At 42.5% G+C, this 21,335-nt stretch overlaps 1 protein-coding gene across 1 annotated transcript in view; it reads right to left on the reverse strand.

The window, feature by feature from the left end:
- Window positions 1-14,712: 14,712 nt before the first annotated feature.
- The window catches only part of CD34 (CD34 molecule), a 48,715-nt gene continuing 42,092 nt past the window's right edge, over window positions 14,713-21,335 (reverse strand). The window contains exons 5-8 of the mRNA XM_044671861.1: window positions 19,111-19,267; window positions 18,948-19,000; window positions 17,201-17,365; window positions 14,713-16,250 (exon numbers count right to left, since the gene is read on the reverse strand). Coding sequence (XP_044527796.1) covers window positions 16,065-16,250; window positions 17,201-17,365; window positions 18,948-19,000; window positions 19,111-19,267 — 561 coding nt within the window. The 3' untranslated portion in view covers window positions 14,713-16,064. The remainder of the gene's footprint in view (window positions 16,251-17,200; window positions 17,366-18,947; window positions 19,001-19,110; window positions 19,268-21,335) is intronic.

Below are 21,335 nucleotides of genomic sequence, written 5' to 3' on the forward strand. Positions count from 1 at the left end.
CTGTCTTTCCCAAAGAATCATATATTTGCTTCCAAAGGAGGCTTTAAAGGTTATCCAGATAAACTCACTCATTTTTTAACAGGTGCAAGAGCTAAAGTCCACAGGCTTCCAGTGATGTGCCCAAGGTCACACAGGCTGTTGGTGGCAAAGTCAGGTTTCAAACCCAAGTGATCTGAGGCCAGATCCACCGGTCTTAGGAGGTGTAACAGCAATATACTAATAAGCCAGGCAGGCGATGGGAAGGGACGCTGCTGAATGATTTTTCTATAATCAGCTATTAAAGACTTGTACTACTAATTAGTCTATTAATTAGACATTTTCTCATGCTTCCACATGTTATCAGCCTGCCAAGGCAGAGAAAACCCAACCCCAGGGATAGAAGATAAGAAAAATCATAGAGACAAAGGTAGAAAATTCTAATAACAACGTGTGTGTGTGTGTGTGTGTGTGTGTGTGTGTGTGTGTGTGTGTGTGTTAAAAGCACAGTTCTCAGTGCCCTGGGCAAATCTATCTTCAGAAAGGGATGAGATATTCAGCAATACTCCAAGATGGGGAGGGTGTGTAGGGGAGAGACGTGTGAGGAAATTCAATATCCAAAAGGGGGAAATTAGAAGCTAGTCAGAGGCCCATCCTGTAAGTCAATCAATAAACATTTATGGAGCACCTTCTATGTGATAGGCACTAGGCTAAGCCCTGAGGATATAACAAAGGCAGAAATTGTTGGATTAAAAAAAAATCCCTACCTTCTACCTTAGAATGGATACTAAGTATTGGTTCCAAGACAGAAAGGTGGTAAGGGCTAGGCAATGGGAGTTAAGTATCTTGCCCAGGTTCACACAGCTAGGAAGTGTCTGAGCCCAGGTTTGAACCCAGGACCTCCCCTCTTTAGGTCTGGTTCTCAATCCACTGAGCCACCTACTTGTCCCAAAAGTTGGTCTTTGGCCTCAAGGAGCTTACAGTCTAACAGGAAGACAACAAGCAAACAGATACATACAAACTATATTCAGGATAAAAAGAAAACAACAGAGAAGGCACTAGAACTACAGAGGCGTTGGAGAAGGCTTCTTACAATGACATTTTAATTGGAGCTTGAAAGAAGCCAGGGAGGGGAATAGAGAGAGCTAAGGAGGGAGAGTGGTCCAGGCATAGAGGCAGCTGGAGAAAATGACCAGAGCAAGAGGGTGTGTCTTCTTTGAAGGAATGGCCTGGAAACTGATGTCACTGGATTGAAGAGTGTATATGGTGGGAGTAAAGTAAAGGTCTAGAAAGGTGGGAGAGGGAGAGGTGATAAAAGGCTTTGAATGTCAAACAAAAGATTTTTCATGGAGGTAATAGGGAGTCTCTGAAGTTTATGGAAGAGGAGGGTAAACATGATCAGACTATCTTTTCATGAAAGCCTTGGACTTTGCTTACCATCCTGAGTGATCAACTGATGTTTTCCAAGTAGCCAGAGGAGTACAAAATGCTTATTCCGATGTTACCAAAATGTGTTCAAAATGACAACTGCTCACATTTCTTTCTGCTTTCAATCAATCAGTCAACACGTGTAAAGCTCCTACTATATATCAGGCACTGTCCTAAGTGCTTTCCAAGTCCTTTCTTCACAATAATCTGGTAAATTAAGTAGGGCCTGTGTTATTACTCCCATTTTACATATAAAGAAACTGAGGTTTTGAAGGATTAAATTACCTGAGGCCAGATATGCTAACTTTCTTTTTTTTAGATTTAAATATTTTAGTTTTTTAGAAACATTTTCCATGGTTACATGATTCCTGTTTTTACTTTCCCCTTCACCCCCACCTTCAACCTCCCCCCCCATATTCAACACACATTTCCACTGGTTTTAACATGTGTGATCAGTCAAGACTTATTTACATATTATTGATAGTTACATTGGTGTGGTCATTTAGTGTCTACACCCCCAACCATGTCCCCATCAACCCATGTGTTCAAGCAGTTGTTTTACTTCTGTTTCCACTCCTGTAGTTCTTCCTCTGAATGTGGGTATGGTTCTTTTTCATAAATCCATCAGAATTGTCCTGTGTCATTGCATTGCTGCTAGTACAGAAGTCCATTACATTCTATTTTACCACAGTGTATCTGTCTCTGTGTATAATGTTCTTCTGGCTCTGCTCCTTTCACTCTATATCAGTTCCTGAAGGTCTTTCCAGTTCACATGGAATTCCTCCAGGTTATTCCTTTGAGCACAATAGTATTCCATCACCAGCATATACCACAATTTGTTCAGCCATTCCCCAATTGATGGGCATACCCTCATTTTCCAGTTTTTTGCCACCACAAAAAGCGCGGCTAGAAATATTTTTGTACAAGTCTGTTTATCTATGATCTCTTTGGGGTACAAACCTGGCAATGCTATGGCTGGCTTGAAGGGCAAGCAGTCTTTTAGAGCTCTTTGGGCATAGTTCCAAATTGCCATCCAGAATGGTTGGATCAGTTCACAACTCCACCAGCATGCATTAATGTCCCAATTTTGCCACATCCCCTCCAGCATTCATTACTCTCTACTTCTATCATTTTAGCCAATCTGCTAGGTGTGAGGTGGTACCTCAGAGTTATTTTGATTTCCATTTCTCTAATTATTAGAGATTTAGAACACTTTCTCATGTGCTTATTGATAGTTTTGATTTCTTTATCTAAAAATTGCCTCTTCATGGCCCATTTATCAATTGGGGAATGGCTTGATTTTTTATACAATTGATTTAGCTCCTTGTATATTTGAGTAATTAGACCTCTGTCCGAATTTTTTGTTATAAAGATTTTTTTCCCAGTTTGTTGTTTCCCTTCTGATTTTGGTTGCATTGTTTTTGTTTGTACAAAACCTTTTTGATTTAATATAATCAAAAGTATTTATTTTACATTTTGTAATTTTTTCTAACTCTTGCTTAGTTTTAAAATTTTCCCTTTCCCATAGATCTGACAGGTATACTATTCTATGTTCACCTAATTTTCTTATAGTTTCCTTCTTTATATTCAAGTCATTCACCCATTCTGAATTTATCTTGGTGTAGGGTATGAGATGTTGATCTAAACCTAATCTCTCCCATATTGTTTTCCAATTTTCCCAACAGTTTTTGTTAAATAGCGGATTTTTGTCTCAAAAGTTGGGCTCTTTGGGTTTATCATACACAGTCTTGCTGACGTCACTTACCCCAAGTCTATTCCACTGATCCTCCCTTCTGACTCTTAGCCAGTACCATATCGTTTTGATGACCAATGCTTTATAGTATAATTTAATATCTGGTACTGCTAGACCACCTTCCTTCACATTTTTTTTTCATTATTTCCCTTGACATTCTTGATCTTTTGTTCTTCCAAATGAACTTTGTTATAGTTTTTTCTAATTCAGTAAAAAAGTTTTTTTGGTAGTTTGATAGGTATGGCACTAACTAGGTAAATTAATTTGGGTAGAATGGTCATTTTTATTTATGTTAGCTCGTCCTACCCATGAGCAATCAATGTTTTTCCAATTGTTTAGATCTAGTTTTAATTTTTTGGAAAATGTTTTGTAGTTGTGTGCATATAATTGCTGTGTTTGTTTTGGTAGATAGATTCCTAAGTATTTTATATTGTCTAGGGTGATTTTAAATGATGTTTCTCTTTCTACCTCTTGCTGCTGTGATGTATTGGAAATATATAGAAATGCTGATGATTTATGTGCATTTATTTTGTATCCTGCAACTTTGCTAAAGTTGTTGATTATTTCTATTAGCTTTTTAGTTGATTTTCTAGGATTTTTTAAGTAGACCATCATATCATCTGCAAAGAGTGATAGCTTAGTCTCCTCATTGCCTATTTTAATACCTTCAATTTCTTTTTCTTCTCTAATTGCTACTGCTAGTGTTTCTAGTACAATGTTAAATAATCGAGGTGATAGTGGGCATCCTTGTTTCATACTTGATCTTATTGGGAAGGCTTCTAATTTATTCCCATTGCAGATGATGCTTGTTGATGGTTTTAGATATATACTGTTTATTATTTTTAGGAAAGGTCCTTCTATTTCTATACTTTCTAGTGTTTTCAATAGGAATGGATGTTGTGTTTTGTCAAAGGCTTTTTCAGCATCTATTGACACAATCATGTGGTTTTTGTTTGTTAGATTGTTGATATGGTCAATTATGTGAATGGTTTTCCTGATGTTGAACCATCCTTGCATTTCCTGGTATAAATCCCACCCGAATCATAATGAATAACCCTCTTGGTCACTTGCTGGAGTCTTTTTGCTAGTAATCTGTTTAAGATTTTTGCATCTATATTCATTAAGGAGATTGGTCTATAGTTTTCTTTCTCTGTTTTTGATCTACCTGGCTTTGGGATCAGTACCATATTTGTATCATCAAAGGAGTTTGGTAGAACTCCTTCTTTGCTTATTATGTCAAATAGTTTGTATAGTATTGGAATTAGTTGTTCTTTGAAGGTTTGATAGAATTCACTTGTGAATCCATCTGGTCCAGGGGATTTTTTCTCAGGGAGTTCTTTGATGGCTTGTTCAATTTCTTTTTCTGATATGGGATTATTTAAGTATTCCATTTCTTCTACTGTTAATCTAGGCAGTTTATATTCTTGTAAATATTTACCAATTTCACCTAAATTGTCATATTTATTGCCATATAAATGGGCAAAATAGCTCTTAATAATTACCTTAATTTCCTCTTCATTAGAGGTGAGGTTGCCCTCTTCATTTTTGATACTGTTAATTTGATTTTCTTCTTTCTTTTTTCATTAGATTAACCAGTACTTTATTTTATTTGCTTTTTCAAAGTACCAGCTCCTGATATACTTCTAATTTGTTTTTAAACCCCCTACTTTCCATCTTGTGATCAGTTCTGTGTATTGATTTCAAAACAAAAGAGCCACAAAGGCTAGGCAATGGGGGTAAAGTGACTTGCTCACAGTCACCTAGCTGTGTTGGAGAGTAGATTTGAACCCAGGACCTCCTGTCACTAGATCTGCTTTCAATCCACTGAGCCATCCAGTTGCCCCTTAATGTGCTCTTTATGACACTATTTGTCCCTTTAGGTGCCCTTCCTCCAAGAAAAAGAATGGAAAGAAAAGAAAGCCCATAATTCATCTCCCTGTGGCTGAAATCAAATAACTATCCGGAGGTCAACTTTCCCTCTCATCAGGAGGGCAGATACAATGAAATCTATCAGGTGTGAAGCATCTTTTATTTTTTCCCACTTGTTTTTCAGATCTTAAGCTCCTATTGGGCTTTACTCCTAGTAAATATCTCTCCAAGAAAACTTTATTTTGTGAGGGTAGGAGAAAGGGAGGAGAAAAACGCACTCATATCAATCAATCAACATTTATTAAATGCCTTCTATGTGCCAGGCACTATGCTAAGCAGCTGGGGATACAAAAAGAAGCAAAAACCAGTCCCTGCCTTCAAGGAGCTTACAACCTATTGGACATGAATCCATTGATGGCCATATGTAGGTATTAAAACAGAAATATAGAACCCTGTACAGAGTGATAAGGAATAATAATAATAGCCAGCATTCATATAGTACCTTAAGATTGGCACAAAGCTCTATAGATATTATCTCCTTTGTTCATCATGATTCTGTGAGGGAGTCGCTTATTGCTATCTCCATTTTACAGTAGAGAAAACTAAGGCAGACAGAGGCTAAGTATTCCCTCCCTTGTGCAGGGAGGGAATAAATAAGCATTTGTATAACACCTATCTCATATACATTGTGTTAAGTGCTTTACAAATATTAATTCATTTGGTCCTTATAATAAGCGAGGTAGGTACAGTTATTATTCCCATTTTACAGTTGAGGAAACTGAGAAAAACAGAATGTTTTATATTGCCTTATTATATATATAAATTATTATTATATATTATATGATATTTTACAGAAAAAATTGAGGCCATTCTCCATGAGCTCTCTTTTTCCCTCCTCTCTTTCTCATCTCCTAACACTTAGTTGCCTTCTGCCATTTTCTTTTCCTTCACGCCTGTTTGACTTGATGAAGTGGCCTTACTCCTTACCAAGCCTCATCCCACTACTTGTTCAAGAACTCCCATTCCATCCTGTCTCCTCCAATAGATTGCCCCCTCTCTCATCCCCACTCTTTCACTTATTTTCCATCTCTCCCTGTCTACTGGCTCATTTCCTACTGCTGACAGACATGCTCATGGCTCCCCTATCCTAAAAAAAAAACAACCCTCGCTTGGCCCTTCCATTTCCACTATCGTCCCATATTTTTCCTGCCCTTTGTAGCTAAACTCCTCCAAAAAGCCATCTACAGTAAGTGCCTCTATTTCCCTCCTCTCACTCTCTTTGGCTTCCAAAATTATTAGTAATTCTCCAAAGTTACCAATGGACTCTTGATGACCCAGATCCAATGGCCCTTTCTCTATCCTCATTGTCCTTGATCACTCCCTCTTCCTCCATACTCCCTTCTTTCTAGATTTTTGGGACCACACTCTATCCTGGTCCTTTTCCACCCTATCTCCTTGGCTCCTCTGTTTCCTTTGCTGGAGTCTCATCCAGATCAAGCCCTCTAACCATTGATGCCCCTCGGGGTTCTGTCCTGGGTCCTCTTTTCTTCCCCCATCTCCACTTAAAAAAAACAACCCTTACCTTCCACCCCAGAATCAATACTGTGTACTGGTTCCAAGACAGAAAGTGGTAAGAGCCAGGCAATGGAGGTCAAATGATTTGCCCAGGGTCACATGGGTAAGAAGCATCTGAGGCCAGATTCGAACCCAGTATCTCCATCTTTAGAATTGGCTCTCAATCCACTGAGTCACCTAGTTGCCTGACTCAACCCCTCTGAATTCTAGTGCCTTTCCTGTTAATTATTTCCTGCATACCCTGTATATAGTTTGCTTTGTCTACATTTGTTTTGTTTTGTTTTTAAACCCTTAACTTCTGTGTATTGACTTATAGGTGGAAGAGTGGTAAGGGTAGGCAATGGGGGTCAAGTGACTTGCCCAGGGTCACACAGCTGGGAAGTGTCTGAGGCCGGATTTGAACCTAGGACCTCCTGTCTCTAGGCCTGACTCTCAATCCACTGAGCTACCCAGCTGCCCCTACATTTGTTTTTATATGATCTCTTTCATTAGATTATAAGCTCCCTGAGGGCAGGACTTCTTTCTGTATCCTCAGTGCTTACCATAGTTCTGGGCATATAAGCAAAGACTTGATAGATATTGATTGATTGATTGGCATCAAGAACTCCCAATGAGGAAAGTCTCTACCAAAGCAGATTGGAAACTGTTCTGTACCTTCTAGTATTAGAGAGCTATCTGGTGGCACTAAAAGGGCAAATATCTTATTGAAGGCCACACAGCCATTATAGGACTTGAACTTGGGTCCTCCTGACCTTTAGGTCAATTGTCTATCCACATTAGGTTACCCTGCCACCCCCTGCCCCCATCAGAAGTACGTATTCACCCGCACAAAAGCATTCACATACATTCAGAAGTCCTGCTGCTCATTATATCTTAGTTGTTGCTTTTCAGTGATTTTTCAGTCGTGTCTGACTCTTCGTGACCCCATTTAGGGTTTTCTTGACAGAGACACTGGAATGGTTTGCCATTTCCTTCTCCAGCTCATTTTACAGATGAGGAAACTGAGGCCAACAGGATGAAGCAACTTGCCCATGATCACACAGCTAGTAAGTGTCTGAGGCCAGATTTGAATCTGGTCCAGCACTCCATCCACTGGACTGTCTAGCTATGCTGGATCACCTAACTGCCTGTTCTGTCTAGGCTGGCTTAAGTCATCCTTCACTCTGCTCCCACTCCCCACCTGATTTTTGGCTGGTCTATTTGCCTCTCCCCTAACGCCCTCCTCCAATCCACCCACTGCCCATTCTAAAACCAAAATCAGATCAGTACTGTCAGTGCTACTAGGAAGGGTGTGTGCCAGCTCTTCTCCCCATCCCCGTCATTTCCCAAAGCCCAAAATGCCCTTCCCTGACCTCTACTCCCTTCTATGTCATTTCCCCACAGGAGAAATGTAAATTTATGCTGCATGCCCAGTGCTTAGCAAAATGCTTGGTGCCTAGGAAATGCTTAGTAGAAATAACTACTATTTCACTAATAGAAGGAGATAATATGTATAAAGCATTCTAGAAACCTTAAAGCACAAATAAATGCTAGATATTCTTCTCGAGCATTCATATGACCGTCTTTGCATTTTGGGGGGATATTGTTGAGATGTATCAGTCATATGTGACTTTATGACCCTATTTGGAGTTTTCATAGCAAAGAGACTGGAGTGGTTTGCCATTTTCTTCTCCAGCTTATTTTACAGATGAGGACAGGTTGAAGTGACTAGCCCAGGGTCACACAGCTAGTTAGTATTTGAGGCTGGATTTGAACTCAGGAAAATAAGACTTCCTGACTCCAGGCCAAGTGCTCTATTCACTGTACCACCTAGTTACCCTCATGCATATAATATACATACCCCAATATATATTATATATAAGCATATATATATATATGCAGCTACTTAAATGGAGCTGTGTTCTCACTGAGGTGGGTACTCCCTGCTCTGGTGCACATCAGAACCCCTCCATGCCTTCTCTGTGGCAGAGCATTGAGACTGGAGGCAGGAAAATTTGAGTTCAAATCCAGACTCAGATACTTCCTAGCTGTGTGACCTTGGACAAGTTACTCAACCACTACCTGCCTCAGTTTCCACCACTGTAAAAACAGAGATAATAACAGCACCTACCTCACGAGATCCCATTTGGAGAAAACGTGGATTAAGAATCCTATCCAATTCTTAATCACGCTTTCTCCAAACCCTTCATTAAGGATGCGCCCAATATGCTAGAAATCTTTTTATTCTGGCTTCTTAATATCTCTGGGGTACCCACGAAGCACTCAAGCTGTCCACCTTTTGCCTCTCATTCCACCTCCTCTTTTGGTCCTCCATGTCCCCGATGATGCCTGCCTTGCAACCCTGCGCATGTAAGTCGTCACTGGTAACGCACTTCGGCTTGCTGATGCCCACCGTGCGTCTTTTGAGTGCCCTCTGGGTTACTTGTGATTTCAATTCCTCTGAGCTCAGACATTCCATGATTCACAGCACCCCCACACACATGCACGTACACACAATCTGACCCACGAGTAGGTGTTACTATTAATCATCGCTGGCTGATTACCCTGATTGCCTCATTTGTTAGCCTGCTGTGGCTGTCATATTTTCACTAACTACATTTTGTTTGTCCTCATTCTGGTACAGCCTTCATCTGGAATGGCAGGCAGCTTTTTGGGGAACACGGGAGCTGTCTACACGCGTGGGACTTTTCTTTCACATCATTATTTTCTGGCATGTGAAGGGGGCTAACCTATCCTTTGCAAATAGCAGCTAATCAATAAATCATAAATGAAGGAATGAACTCTTCACTGATTTATATATTTTCTGCCCAAGAGGTTTCGATGACAGCAGGAAAGGTTAGACAATAGGATGAACTGACTGACAGGCAGTGGGGATAAAGGGAATTGGAGACCTGTCAATCCAAAGGTCTCTTCTCAAGCCTTATCCTCCTGGATCTTTTTGCTAGAATTTGACAGCATTTAAGCAGCTAGATTGCAAAGAGGAAAGAAAATTGGACTAGAAGTCAGGGTTTGTATCCACTTACCCAAGGATGTGCCCCTGGGCATGCCACTTAACCTCAGTGTTCTCATCTACAAAATGGGGATAACAATAATGTCCCCCTCACATGGTTGTTGTGTGAAGGGTCAAATGAGATAATATATGCAGAGCATTTTGAAAATCTTTAAGCATCATGTTAACATTTTCCTTCTTTGGTTGTTTCAGCCATGGCTAACTCTTTGTGATCCCTTTTGGGAGTTTCTTGGCACAAATACAGAAGTGGTTGGCCATTTCCTTCTCCAGCTCATTTTACAGATGAGGAAACTAAGGCAAGCAAGGTTAGGTGACTTAACCAGGGTCACACAGCTAATAAAGGTCTGAGGACAGATTTGAACTCCAGAAGTTGATTCTTCTTGACTTCAGGCCTGGCACTCTAACCATTGTGTCATCTGGCTGTTATTTGTATTGTTATGATAAATCACCCTCCTCTTCTAGAGGGATTTTTTTCCTTTCTTGGTTTTGGGGCCCCTACCCAGATTATGTGATTATCTTCTGGACCACTCTGTTTCTGCTCTCTCTTCTTTGTTTTGCCTTTTTCTTTTGTCCTCTCTCTTCTTCTTCCCTTTGACCCTCTAAGGATGGGCATCCTGCCAATGTAGAATCCCTAACAATAGCTTTTCTGCATTTGGTGCTCTGTTATCTTTCCCCAACTACTAGGGTCTTTCTGCATCTCTTTCCCTCAGTCCTGGAGAGCTCTTCCAAGGTCCACCCCAAAATTTCCACCTAGATGGCCCACGAATACCTCACATTCACTATATCTAGAATAGCTTTTTTTTTCTAGAACAATATGTCTAGAATTTATTATCCTCCCAATCCAAACGTAAACAAAAACTCCTCCAAACAGTGGCAAATCTAGCCACAGAATTTGGGGGTCAGCACTGATTCTTGTTCTCTGCTCCAACATTCAATTGGTAATAATAACATGAATAATATGAAAATCATAAGGTTTACAAAGTGATTTACATGGATTTGATCCATGTAAAGAACTCTCCGAGGTAGGTGCTATTATTATCCATATTTGCAGATAAGGAAAATAAGGCTGAAGGAGGCCAAATGAAATAGAAGATATAGTTTGAACACAGATCTTCCTAACTTCAAGTCAAACACTTTAAGGTCTTCTCTGCTAGTTGGCCAGCTAGATGTCACTGTAGAACCCTGCCTGGTTTGGCAGGAAGATGTGCAAACAGGTGATCAATTTGCACATTAAGTGCTGACTCTGTGCTAAGATAAATGCACCTGTGGCCATCATCGCCTCCCTGAATCGCTGCAGCACCCACCAGGGGGTGGAGGCGCCCACTTTGGGAATCACTGCTCTAACATATACTCTGTACCAGATGAGTTTGTCTTTATTAACCTTGATACCTTTTACTCACTGTGTTGTCTCTTCTTTGGATGCCTCCACCCCATCTCTGCTGGTCAAAATCCTACTTATTTAAGGTCCAACTCCAAAGCCACCTTCTCCATGAAGTCTTCCCTAATTGCCCATACATCTGGCTCCCAGCCAAAAAGTAACTTCTCTCTGAAATCTGTAGTATTTTTGTATCAAGTGATGTTACATTGTTTTTTTTTATCATAGTTACAATTGTGCCTATTCTCTCTTCTCTGCTAGACTGTGTGCCCCCTTGAAATCAAATTATTCAAATGAAATGATTCATTTTTGGTGATCGGCATTCCCTTCTCCTCCTCCACAAGCCTATCGTGTGGCTTGCCCATACTGTTTTTGTTCCGTCATTTCAGTAGTACAAAGAGAAAAGAGAATTGGACTAAAAGAGTTTGCACCCACTTACCCAAGAATGTTCCCTCCTGGGCATGCCACTTAATCTTAGTGTTCTCATCTATAAAATGGGGATAACAATAACGCCCACTTCACACGGTTGTTGTGTTAAGGGTCAAATGAAATAATATGTGCAAATTATTTTGAAAACCTTTTAAGCACCATGTTAATATTTTCCTTGTTCAGTTGTTTCAGTCATACCTGACTCTTCGTGATCCCATTTGGGATTTTCTAGGCAAAGATATCAGGGTGGTTTGCTATTTTCTTTTTTAGCTCATTTTATAGTGGAAATAGACCACCAGGTGAAATGACTCACCCAGGTTCGAGGCCAGATTTGAACCCAGAAAGATGAGTCTTGCTGACTCCAGGCGTCCTACTCACTGTGCCTATTTTGTTGCCCCTCAAACAGAGTAGATACTCAATAAATTATTCCTTTCTTCCTTTTCTTCTTAATGTAGCCTAAGATCAAATTAGGCTTTTAATTTCCCATCGTGGTCACACAATGTGGGTCCCCCCATCCCTCTCCCCATGCCTGGGATCCCTACTTGTTGCTTTGGCCAATGGGCAGGACTTGGCAGGGAGAGATTCCATAAGAGTACTGGGTTTGAATTCTGGCCCCAGTCCCCTGCTCCCTAGCAGGTCACACTAGGTGACCTTGGACCGTGTCTCTGGGCTCCATTTTCTTTGCCCATAAAATAAGGGGGCTGGGCTACATCCTCACCAGGATTCTTTCCAGTGCCAACAGTGTATGATCCTAGGAAGGCCTCGCTATAAATGAGCCAAGAACAAGGCTTTTGACCGGAATGTCCTAGAGGCAAAACCACGAAGGTAATTCAATACTCTCCTCCCCACCTTCCCATTTTTTCCCATAACCAGCCTTGCACACAACGTCCACAGCGTGCTAGGGCCACTCATTTCTTTGCTAAAAGGGAAGTGGGGTGTCTGTGTGAGTGAGTGTGTATATGTGTGTGTGTGTGCATGGGGGGTGGGGAAAGGGGTTGTTAACCTGGAAGACCCCTCCCAGCTCTAAATCTATGGCCCTTTGAAGCCCTCTCTAAGGCTTTTGAGAAAGCTGTGGACAGGGCCAAGCCATCCGAGTTCTGTACCAGTAGGTGGGACAATTGCCGCACTGCTGGCTGCCTGGCTCCTCCAAGGGGGGACCTGCCTGGGGGGATCAGAAGAAAGGATCTCACTTCCCAGCTATCACCAGCATGGAACCGTTGCACTCCCTTCACCATCTCAACACACATTCAGACTCCAGTGGATCCAAACCCTCCTCATATCCTACCTTGGGCTGGGAGGCCAGGCACCTAGGGTCTTGCTCCCGGCAATTAATTATTCAATATGCATTTATTATGCACCTACCATATGCACTTCCCTGTGCTAAAGACAAAAACAACAATATGGGTCCTCAAGAAACCTCGAGTCTATTAGTAATAATACCTGTAATTCCCCATCTTTCATACCTGGGGGGGAGTTACCTCAAAGTCTATTCCATAATTCCCCAATCTTCACAGACTCAGGTCGGGTCAAAATCTAAAAGTAAGAGCTAGGGGGCAGCTGGGTAGCTCAATGGATGGAGAGCCAGGCTTAGAAATGGGTGGTCCTGGGTTCAAATCTGACCCCAGACACTTCCCAGCTGTGTGACCCTGGGCAAGTCACTTGACCCCCCATCGCCTAGCCCTTACCGCTCTTCTGCCTTGGAACCCATACACAGTATTGATTCCAAGACGGAAGGTCAGGGTTTAAAAAAACAATAAACAAATTACAAATAAGTTACAAAAAAAAGTCATCCTTCCTTTCCTGCCCCAACACTGTGACAGCCACACACTTTTCTTTGGATTTTTCCAACCTCAGTCTTCTTTCCTCCAACTAGAGCCCCAGGGAACACAGTGTCTGAAAGTGAGGCCAGGAAGATCCTGGGGATAAAAGGACTGGGAGGGGGGAGGACTGGGAACTTCAGGAGGGGAAGGCCTGGACCAGGCCAGATAAGGATGCTGGGATCAGACCTTCCTTTGACCCCAGCAGCATCTGCCACCATTTACACGCCCTGCAAGTTTCCTGGAGTTATGGAGTTTTGCCATTGTTACAGGAAGCGTGCCCTCCTGGCTTCTTAAGGTCAGAGAGGGCTATGGAAAGTCTGGGAGGTGCAGAAGGGGATGTATGGGGTTTCATTTATACTTATCCTCCTAAACCAGTGGGTGAAAAAGGATGTCTTAGTGGGTGGTAGGATAGCAAGTGAGTTAGCTGCCCAAATATCTTTTTGTTGTCCAGTCGCCGAGACACAGGTAGGGATTCTGGAAAGAGCCCGAGAGCCAGGGATGGTGATGCTACTTTATTTCTTTATAGTGTCTTTAATAAGCATATTCTCTACCACCACCTCGAAGAAGGGAATAGGTTTTTTAAATATTTCTGTTTGGGGGCAACTAGGAGTACAAGGGATAGAGCACCAGGCCTGTAGTTGGGAGAATCTCAATATAAATTTAGCCTCAGATACTTCCTAGTTGTAGGATTCTGGGCAAGTCATTTAATCCCAGTTGCCTAGCCCTTGCCACCTTTCTATCTTAGAATTGATACTAAGGATTTTTTTAATTTCCATTTTACAGTTAGTAGAAAAGGCACTAAGACCTTGCTTCTTATCCCCTCCCTCTGTATTTTTTTTCAGACACCAAAAAGTCTCTCGATTTAGGGATCTATATAGAAATTAGACCCAGAACTCACCAAACAGACCTCTGTAATAGTATAGATTAAATTCTCATGCACCTCCAAAATCTTTGTTGTATCGGCCATCCTTGTGCTCACAGCCCGTTACTCTGTCAAGACCAATAGCATCTAATTTTAACAATGAGTCCTTCCATTTTTCCTTTGGAAGTCATTCTCATACAACTCCTTCCTTCTACTTTTCCACCCAAGGATTTTCAGGGCCTTGTAGGAGCAGTGCCTCCCTCCAGCTTGGCATTATACCCACTGTCCTGAAGAAATAGCCCTCCTGAGACACCCCTCGGAGTTAGGCTTTTTTTGGTCTCTGAACATTGACAAATGGAGGGAATCGGAGACTCCTCAGCCCATATGTCCCTTGGACTGGCTATTCTAGAAAGAATCTTCTCCAAACAGGGTATCCCACTTCCCATCAACCAGGTGGGCAGGACCATTATCTCTGGTATAACTTTTTGCTTGGTACCTTTCCCCATTAGAATTGAAGGCAAGAATCCTATTTTTTTTGCCTCTTTTTTATTCCCATGGTCACCTAGCAAGAAGGCATTTAACAAATGTTTACTGAATAACAAGCCTAGGCAGGAGTGATAGAAACATACCCGTTTTACTATCACTTTAATTACAGTATTTACAAACTTTTCAAGGTGGAAAAAAAAAACAAACAAAACTACAACCCCCTTCCCTGCCTCTGGAAAGTGATGCTCCTAAGGGCTGCTGAACCCAGGGACTCCTGTTTCCTACCTCTCCAAAGCTAGTCTATCTTTTTCTCCCAAGAGGCTGACTTGGTGGTGACCGAAGGAGGGCTGGGTGTGAAAGGGGTGCAGAGGGATGGGAAACTGGGGGAGTGAGGTTTATAAGGAGATGGCACAAACAGACACTGCTGAGAGCTAGAGAAAAGGACCTTGGCTGGAATGGAGGAGCTAGGTTTTGGAGGTCGGGGGGTCAAGGCTGAGCCAGCCAGAAATAATGCCATCTTGCCTTCCTAGTTTGGGCACTTTCTCAGGGAAACCAGAGGCAATGGGACTGGGCAAAAGGCCTGAACCCCTTGACCCAACATCCTGTGCCCAGGAAGGAGAGATTTATGGTCTCCATTCCTCCTGCCCTGACCTGCTTTCCTCAGAGGAGGCCAAGACTGAGTACAATTTGATGTCATTGATACATCTCCACACATCAGAATATAGACATACAAATGCAGGAGAGTTGACAAAATAAATTTTAAGAATCTGGTTAGTTCTAGTCTCTGTCTCACAGAGAGCTGCACGAGGGCCACATTTGCTTACAAAGGGACTGGCTGAGCTATGTTGGGCTTAAGAGAGAAGGCAGGGACAGCCAATTCTGTTTTGTAGGAGAAGAAAAGGAAGCATTTGGGGAAAACAAGTCGTTTAGTTTTGATACACAGGCAGGAAGGACAGAAAGTGGATAATGTGACTTCCTTACGAGAAAGGAAGAAATGGATGAAATAGCCCTTGAATAATGGGCTGACAGCCCCAACTTTTCTTCTCTTCCTAGGAATTAGCAGTGGATAGAGAGACCGATGTGTCGGAGATTAAGTAACTCTCTGGGCTAGTAGGGACAGAGATTTGTCCGGAGCCTGGCTCATGGCCCACGAGCCCTGGTCTCTATTTGGAGCCTATATACATGGGCTCTGACCCCAAATAGATCAAGGTAAGAGTTAGGGCCCCCAGGAGGCACTCTGCATGGAGCAGTAAAGAGAGGCACCATTGACCCAGGCATTTAGTAACAAGCGAAATTCCTTCCCCCGACCCAACAAAGGGCCATGAGAAAGGTGTGTGTAATAAGAGAGAGGGTCAATGACAAAGAGAAAGGTCAATTTGGGAGGTGGTGCTACATGGCCAGTAGGGAGGTGAGGGTGGGGAAGTCTCCTGGAGGAAGCTTTTTTCTCTGGCCCCACCATCGTTAAGCCCTTTGCTGTCTCATCACAGTTCTGTATCAGCCACCACATGCTGTCTTGATGAGTGGCCATTGCTGGACGTGGCCTGGTTGGTCCCATTCTCTTGGGCCCCTCGGCTCTGACTGGCCTTTTCCTGGGGATCAGGGCTGGCACCGGGGCCTGCACTGTAGCCCTGGCCTCCACTGTTCTCCGTGTAATAGTGGTCTTCTCCCTGAGAAGTATATAAATAAAGGGAATATTATCAAAACAGGAAGGGATGATATGGACTGATGCAGGTCCCAAAGAGCTAGAGGAATAGGAAGATGGGGAAGGAGAGGGCTGACATCTATATATATTTGAAGATTCCATTCTTCCTGAAGAACAGGTCAGGGCTCCAGCTCCTGGGGACAGAGGAAAAAGGCACCAACTCGTGTCACTGTGTGCTCAAGAGGTTGGCCTGGCAGGGAGACGTGGATGGTCCCCCTGGCCAGGGCAATATTTCCACACCAGGCTAGGCCTAGGAGAATACCAGGACACTCAATAATTTCCAAAGAGATGAGCCCAGAGCCTTCACTCCCCTTTAACCCTCTCTCTCAGCCCCAACCTCTTTCTGATCAGGGAAGTTTAGACTGGCTGGTGATTCCTACATCCACTAGATACCAGAGGGGCAAAAGAAGGGCCCTAGCAGCATCTCTTGGCATATAACAGCTTCATAAATAAGCTTGGGTGATTTTAGGGACTCTTACTCTTTTCCTGCTCCCACCTTAATGCTGTAGATTTCCCCACAGGTAGAAATGAATGCATGATTTTAGCCTTCCTTTCCATTTACTAAACGCAGAGGTTTTTTTCTCACAAGCTGGACTCTAATGAGTACAGGACTCTCCTCTCCCACAACCCACCACCTGCTCTTGTGGGAAAGCTGGATGTAGGGAGGCGGAGAAGGCCTGTTATTTCCAGTGGAGACAGGGATGCTGATGCTGTCGCCATGGCGCTCCTTCTTTTGCCCTGTAGTTCGGTTTAATTCATTTTCACAATGACAGGGCTGGACTATGTGAATTTCAAAGGCTCCTTCCAGATCTGACCCTATAGCTGTGATGTCATGAGTAAGCGATGGCCAGCCCACAAAACCTCCATCTTCTCTCTGACTGGACTCTGCTGTCCCCACCAGCTCCCAGAACTGACCAGCCTCTCTCCTGCGGGGCTCCAGCTCCGACGGTTCATGAGGAAGTAGCCAGCCGTGCCCAGAGCCGCCAACAGGAGACCCGATGTGACCAGGGCAATCAGCGTTTTTCGGGAATAGTTTTGGTGATTCCGGATGTCTTCCTCCTGGAAGTCCTGGATCCCTAACTAAGAGCAATGGGGCAAAGACAAAGGCTCATCACTCATGGGATGGGAGGATAGGTAGGATAAAGACTGGGAGACAAACCAAAGCTTCCAGGTTCTTACAGTTTGGGGCCAGGACAAGGTTGTGGACTGTGAGTGGTTATGTCCAGTGGAGGCTAAGCCTTGGGTTGTGTGTGGTGGAATAAATATAAAGATTCTTACGGTCATATTTAAATAAAAGCAACTTTAAATGTTCCTCTGTGTGTGTGCGAGCACCTGTGTACACATGCATGCATGTGTGCTGGGGTGTGAGGGGAGTAGATCCAGGGGCAAAGTGTGATTTGAAATATAATTGACATTCATTGATTAATAAATTGATATGTTTGGAAGCTTGAACCTTTCTTTTCTCAGTCATTTCATCTTTTACCTACAGTTCCAGGGACAAAGGAATAAAAACATAAAGGTTGTGAGCCATTCCACTTAGAATATTGGGAAGATTTGGACTCTAATGACCCAGGTTCAAATTCCACCCCTGCCATTTATTAGTGATGTGTCTTTTTGCAAGGGACTATAAACCCCTCCAGCCTCAGTTTCCTCATCTATAAAATGGGAGGGGGGAATTATGTTTGTACTTAGGGGCATTGTAATAGAGTGGCTAGGAACCTGGTCTCAGAATCAAAAGATCTTGTCTGAGTAATTTTGGACAAATCATTTGGACTTCTCTAGTGCTGCCAGATAACTCTTTTAGGCCACAAATTACAGAACTATTGCTGATGCCCTCTGATATTAGACACTTCCTGGCTGTGTGACCCTGGGCAAGTCATTTAACCCCCATTCCCTAGCCCCTCCTGCTCTTCTGCCTTGGAACCAATACAGTGTACTGATTCAAAGACAGAAGATAAGGGTTAAAAAAAACCTTATTTTCAGGTCCAAATTCTCTTCCTTCCCCTATACCCATTGAGAAGGCAAGAGGTAAGACTTGAACCTTAGTCCTGTGACTCTAGAGCCAGAACTCTTCCCACTGCTCCACACTGCCTCCAAAGGAACTAGGCTATGAGGCCTTAGGTAAGCTAACTTACTTTTCTGGGATTTAGTTTACCCAACTATAAAATGAAGGTTGGCCTAGATGAACTCTGAGATTCCCTCCAGCAGGCCCTCAATACTTTCACCTCCATGATCTACTTACTCCATTGGAGAAGCCAATGAGAATGTATATAAGAAGACGTTATAATCACATCAAAATGTAGCTTATTCTTATTTATTAGACTTGCTTATGGGCTCTTCTTTTCTCTCCTGTTTCTGCTCCCTCTTAGGTTTTCCCCAAGTCCCTTAAGTCTGACCTTCTGGGTTTTGCTTTCCAGATCACTGTATAGATCCTTCTTTTGGTGCCAGCCTTTAATTCCTCCCTTAATAGGGTAGCTGGGGTTTGGCTCAAATTCAATGGGGTACTGGTACCTCTGATCAAACTATTTTAAGAAGAGAAGAGCAACCCAGGATTTCCCTCCCTGGGAGAAGGTCAGGAGAAAGTAGGGAGAAGGATCCAGAGAAGCCATTTGCTTCTACCAACAATAGTCCCAGGCCTCAAAGATCACGCCAAAGGTCTTACCTTTTCCAGGTGAGACTTCTGCTTATTCATGGTTTGGAGCATGTAGGAAATGTCTGGAATTAGGAACAGAAGTTAGTGAATTTGGGAGCCTGGCCTGGTTCACACTGTTCCATTCCTCCCTTGCCCTGCTGTTCCATTTGAAGAGATGAGGCCATTTACTCACCACCTTTGGAATCCAGAACCAAGATCATGCAGCTTGGCTTGACTTCAGATTGAGCCAGGATGAGGGAGCAGCCTTGGGCCCCAGCGTCTGACTCTGCCATCTTCGGATCACATACCACCTTGGTCAAGTTGTCTCCCTGAGCCCTTTTAAAATCCTCCTGGAGATAAGAAGCCATAAAGAGGACGATAAAATAACTACAAAGAATAGAAGGAAGTTGGAAGTAAAGTAATAACAATGACCAATAACTTGGTTATTAAAAAGAGATAACAAAACATACTTCCATATTCCAGGTAGCAGAGGTGTATGTGTGTATGTGGGAGGGGACGGCAGGTAATATATACTATCAGATAAGGTATAACAAGGTCACTGTATTTGGTTGTTCTAGATGAACAGTTTTTTTTGGGGGGGGGGAATCATAAAAATTGACTATTATTTAAAAACAAAATGTACCCATTAAATATTTTTATGTCTCCCTAGAAAAGCACAAGAAAGACATTTTATGAGTATGTTTGTGTTTGTGTGTGTGTGTGTGTGTTCTGAGCATTGTCCAAGAATTAACCTAATTTAGTGCATTTGAGACAGTCTCCCGTGTAGGTTGTACTTCTCTCAAGCAACCATTTTGGATAAAACCACATTACTGGGGCAGCTAGGTAGCACAATGAATAGAGCACTAGGTCAGGAGTCAGAAGGGCCTGGGTCCGAATTTGACCTCTGATACTTCCTAGCTGTGTGACCCTGGACAGGTCACTTAACCCTAATTTTCTAGCCCTTGTCACTCTTCTGTCTTAGAATTAGTTCTAAGACAGCTGGTGTGGGTTTAAAAAACCCAAATCAAACAAACAAAATCCACCACATTATTATCCCTTCTACGAAGTGAAAAGTCTTTGTGCTAAACTTGCAGCTTGTGAAAAAGGCCGTGACTCCCAGATGAGAAAATGCATCTGATGCCTTTGTGTTTTTAAAAGACAGGGAGGAGGTATTGGGTTACCAGACACCAGAACCTCACCAGAAGGTCAACAAGGGTGGCAATGGACAACAATGAAACCCTGTCCTCAGGAGATCACCCACGTGCACAAGTTTCTTCCATTGGGACATATTTTAATACTGAGAAAGTCTGAAAAAATTACCAACAGCAAAGAATGCTGCTGTAATGTCTTGGCACTTAAAATATATTGCCACATTCACCTACTATTTTAATGTTTATAGAGCTCTTTCCAAAAGAAATAATTTATTGTAATGCTGCAGTAATTGCAATGTTGGGGACAAAGGACATGGTCCCCAGAGGAAGAGAGAGGACTCAACTATCCAACGGCATTTACTGAGTAGTTACTGAGCCAGGACACTGCTCAGTATTGGAGAAATCAAGGCAGAAATTGTGACAGTTCCTGCCCCCCAAGGAGATTATCTTTCTGCTAAGAGAAAATAGCTACAGATAGAACCAGAGATGCAGAGCAAGAAGGAATCATATATCCAGATCTGAAAGGGATCTCAATGGTCATCAAGTTCTATTTTACAGAAAAGGAGACTGAGGCCCACATAAGTTAAGTGACTTGCCCAAGATCACACAGGTAACAATCACCAGAGGCAGGATTTGAAGCCAGGTCTTCCTTGATTCTCTGTGCTCTGGGGCTTATTCCTTTTGAGTTACTTTTACATAAGGTTCCCCTCTCTGATATTTCTGGAGAGATGGGTCTGGGTGAAGAATTGGTTTAATCATCAATTGTCCAAGAAACACCATTTGAGAAAGTACTCCTCCACACTAGCTGTGCTCATGTCAAACCCAGCTCAGCTCATGAACCTTTTTTAATGTTTTTCTACCTTGCCCCCATGACCTGGTTACTTCCATTGTAAAGTGCCCTTTTACGTGTGGTCTTTCTCCATTAGAATGGAAGCTCTTTGAAGGCAGGGACTATCTTTTTTTCTGTATTTGGATTCCTGTTCCTTAGTACAATGCCTGGAAAAATAGAAATGGCTTAATAAATGCTCTATCATCTATCTATCCATCCATCCATCCATCTATCTATCTATCTATCTATCTATCTATCTATCTATCTATCTATCTCCATCCCTCTATCTGGGTCTATCCATCCAAGCATTTTTATCATCTCTCTATATATCTATCTAGTCATTCATTCATTCATCTATCCATCCCTCCACCCATCTTATCCTCTTTCTTTCTTTCTTTCTTTCTTTCTTTCTTTCTTTCTTTCTTTCTTTCTTTCTTC

This window comes from Gracilinanus agilis, chromosome 4 (genome assembly GCF_016433145.1).
Source record: "Gracilinanus agilis isolate LMUSP501 chromosome 4, AgileGrace, whole genome shotgun sequence".
In the NCBI taxonomy this organism is placed as follows: domain Eukaryota; kingdom Metazoa; phylum Chordata; class Mammalia; order Didelphimorphia; family Didelphidae; genus Gracilinanus; species Gracilinanus agilis.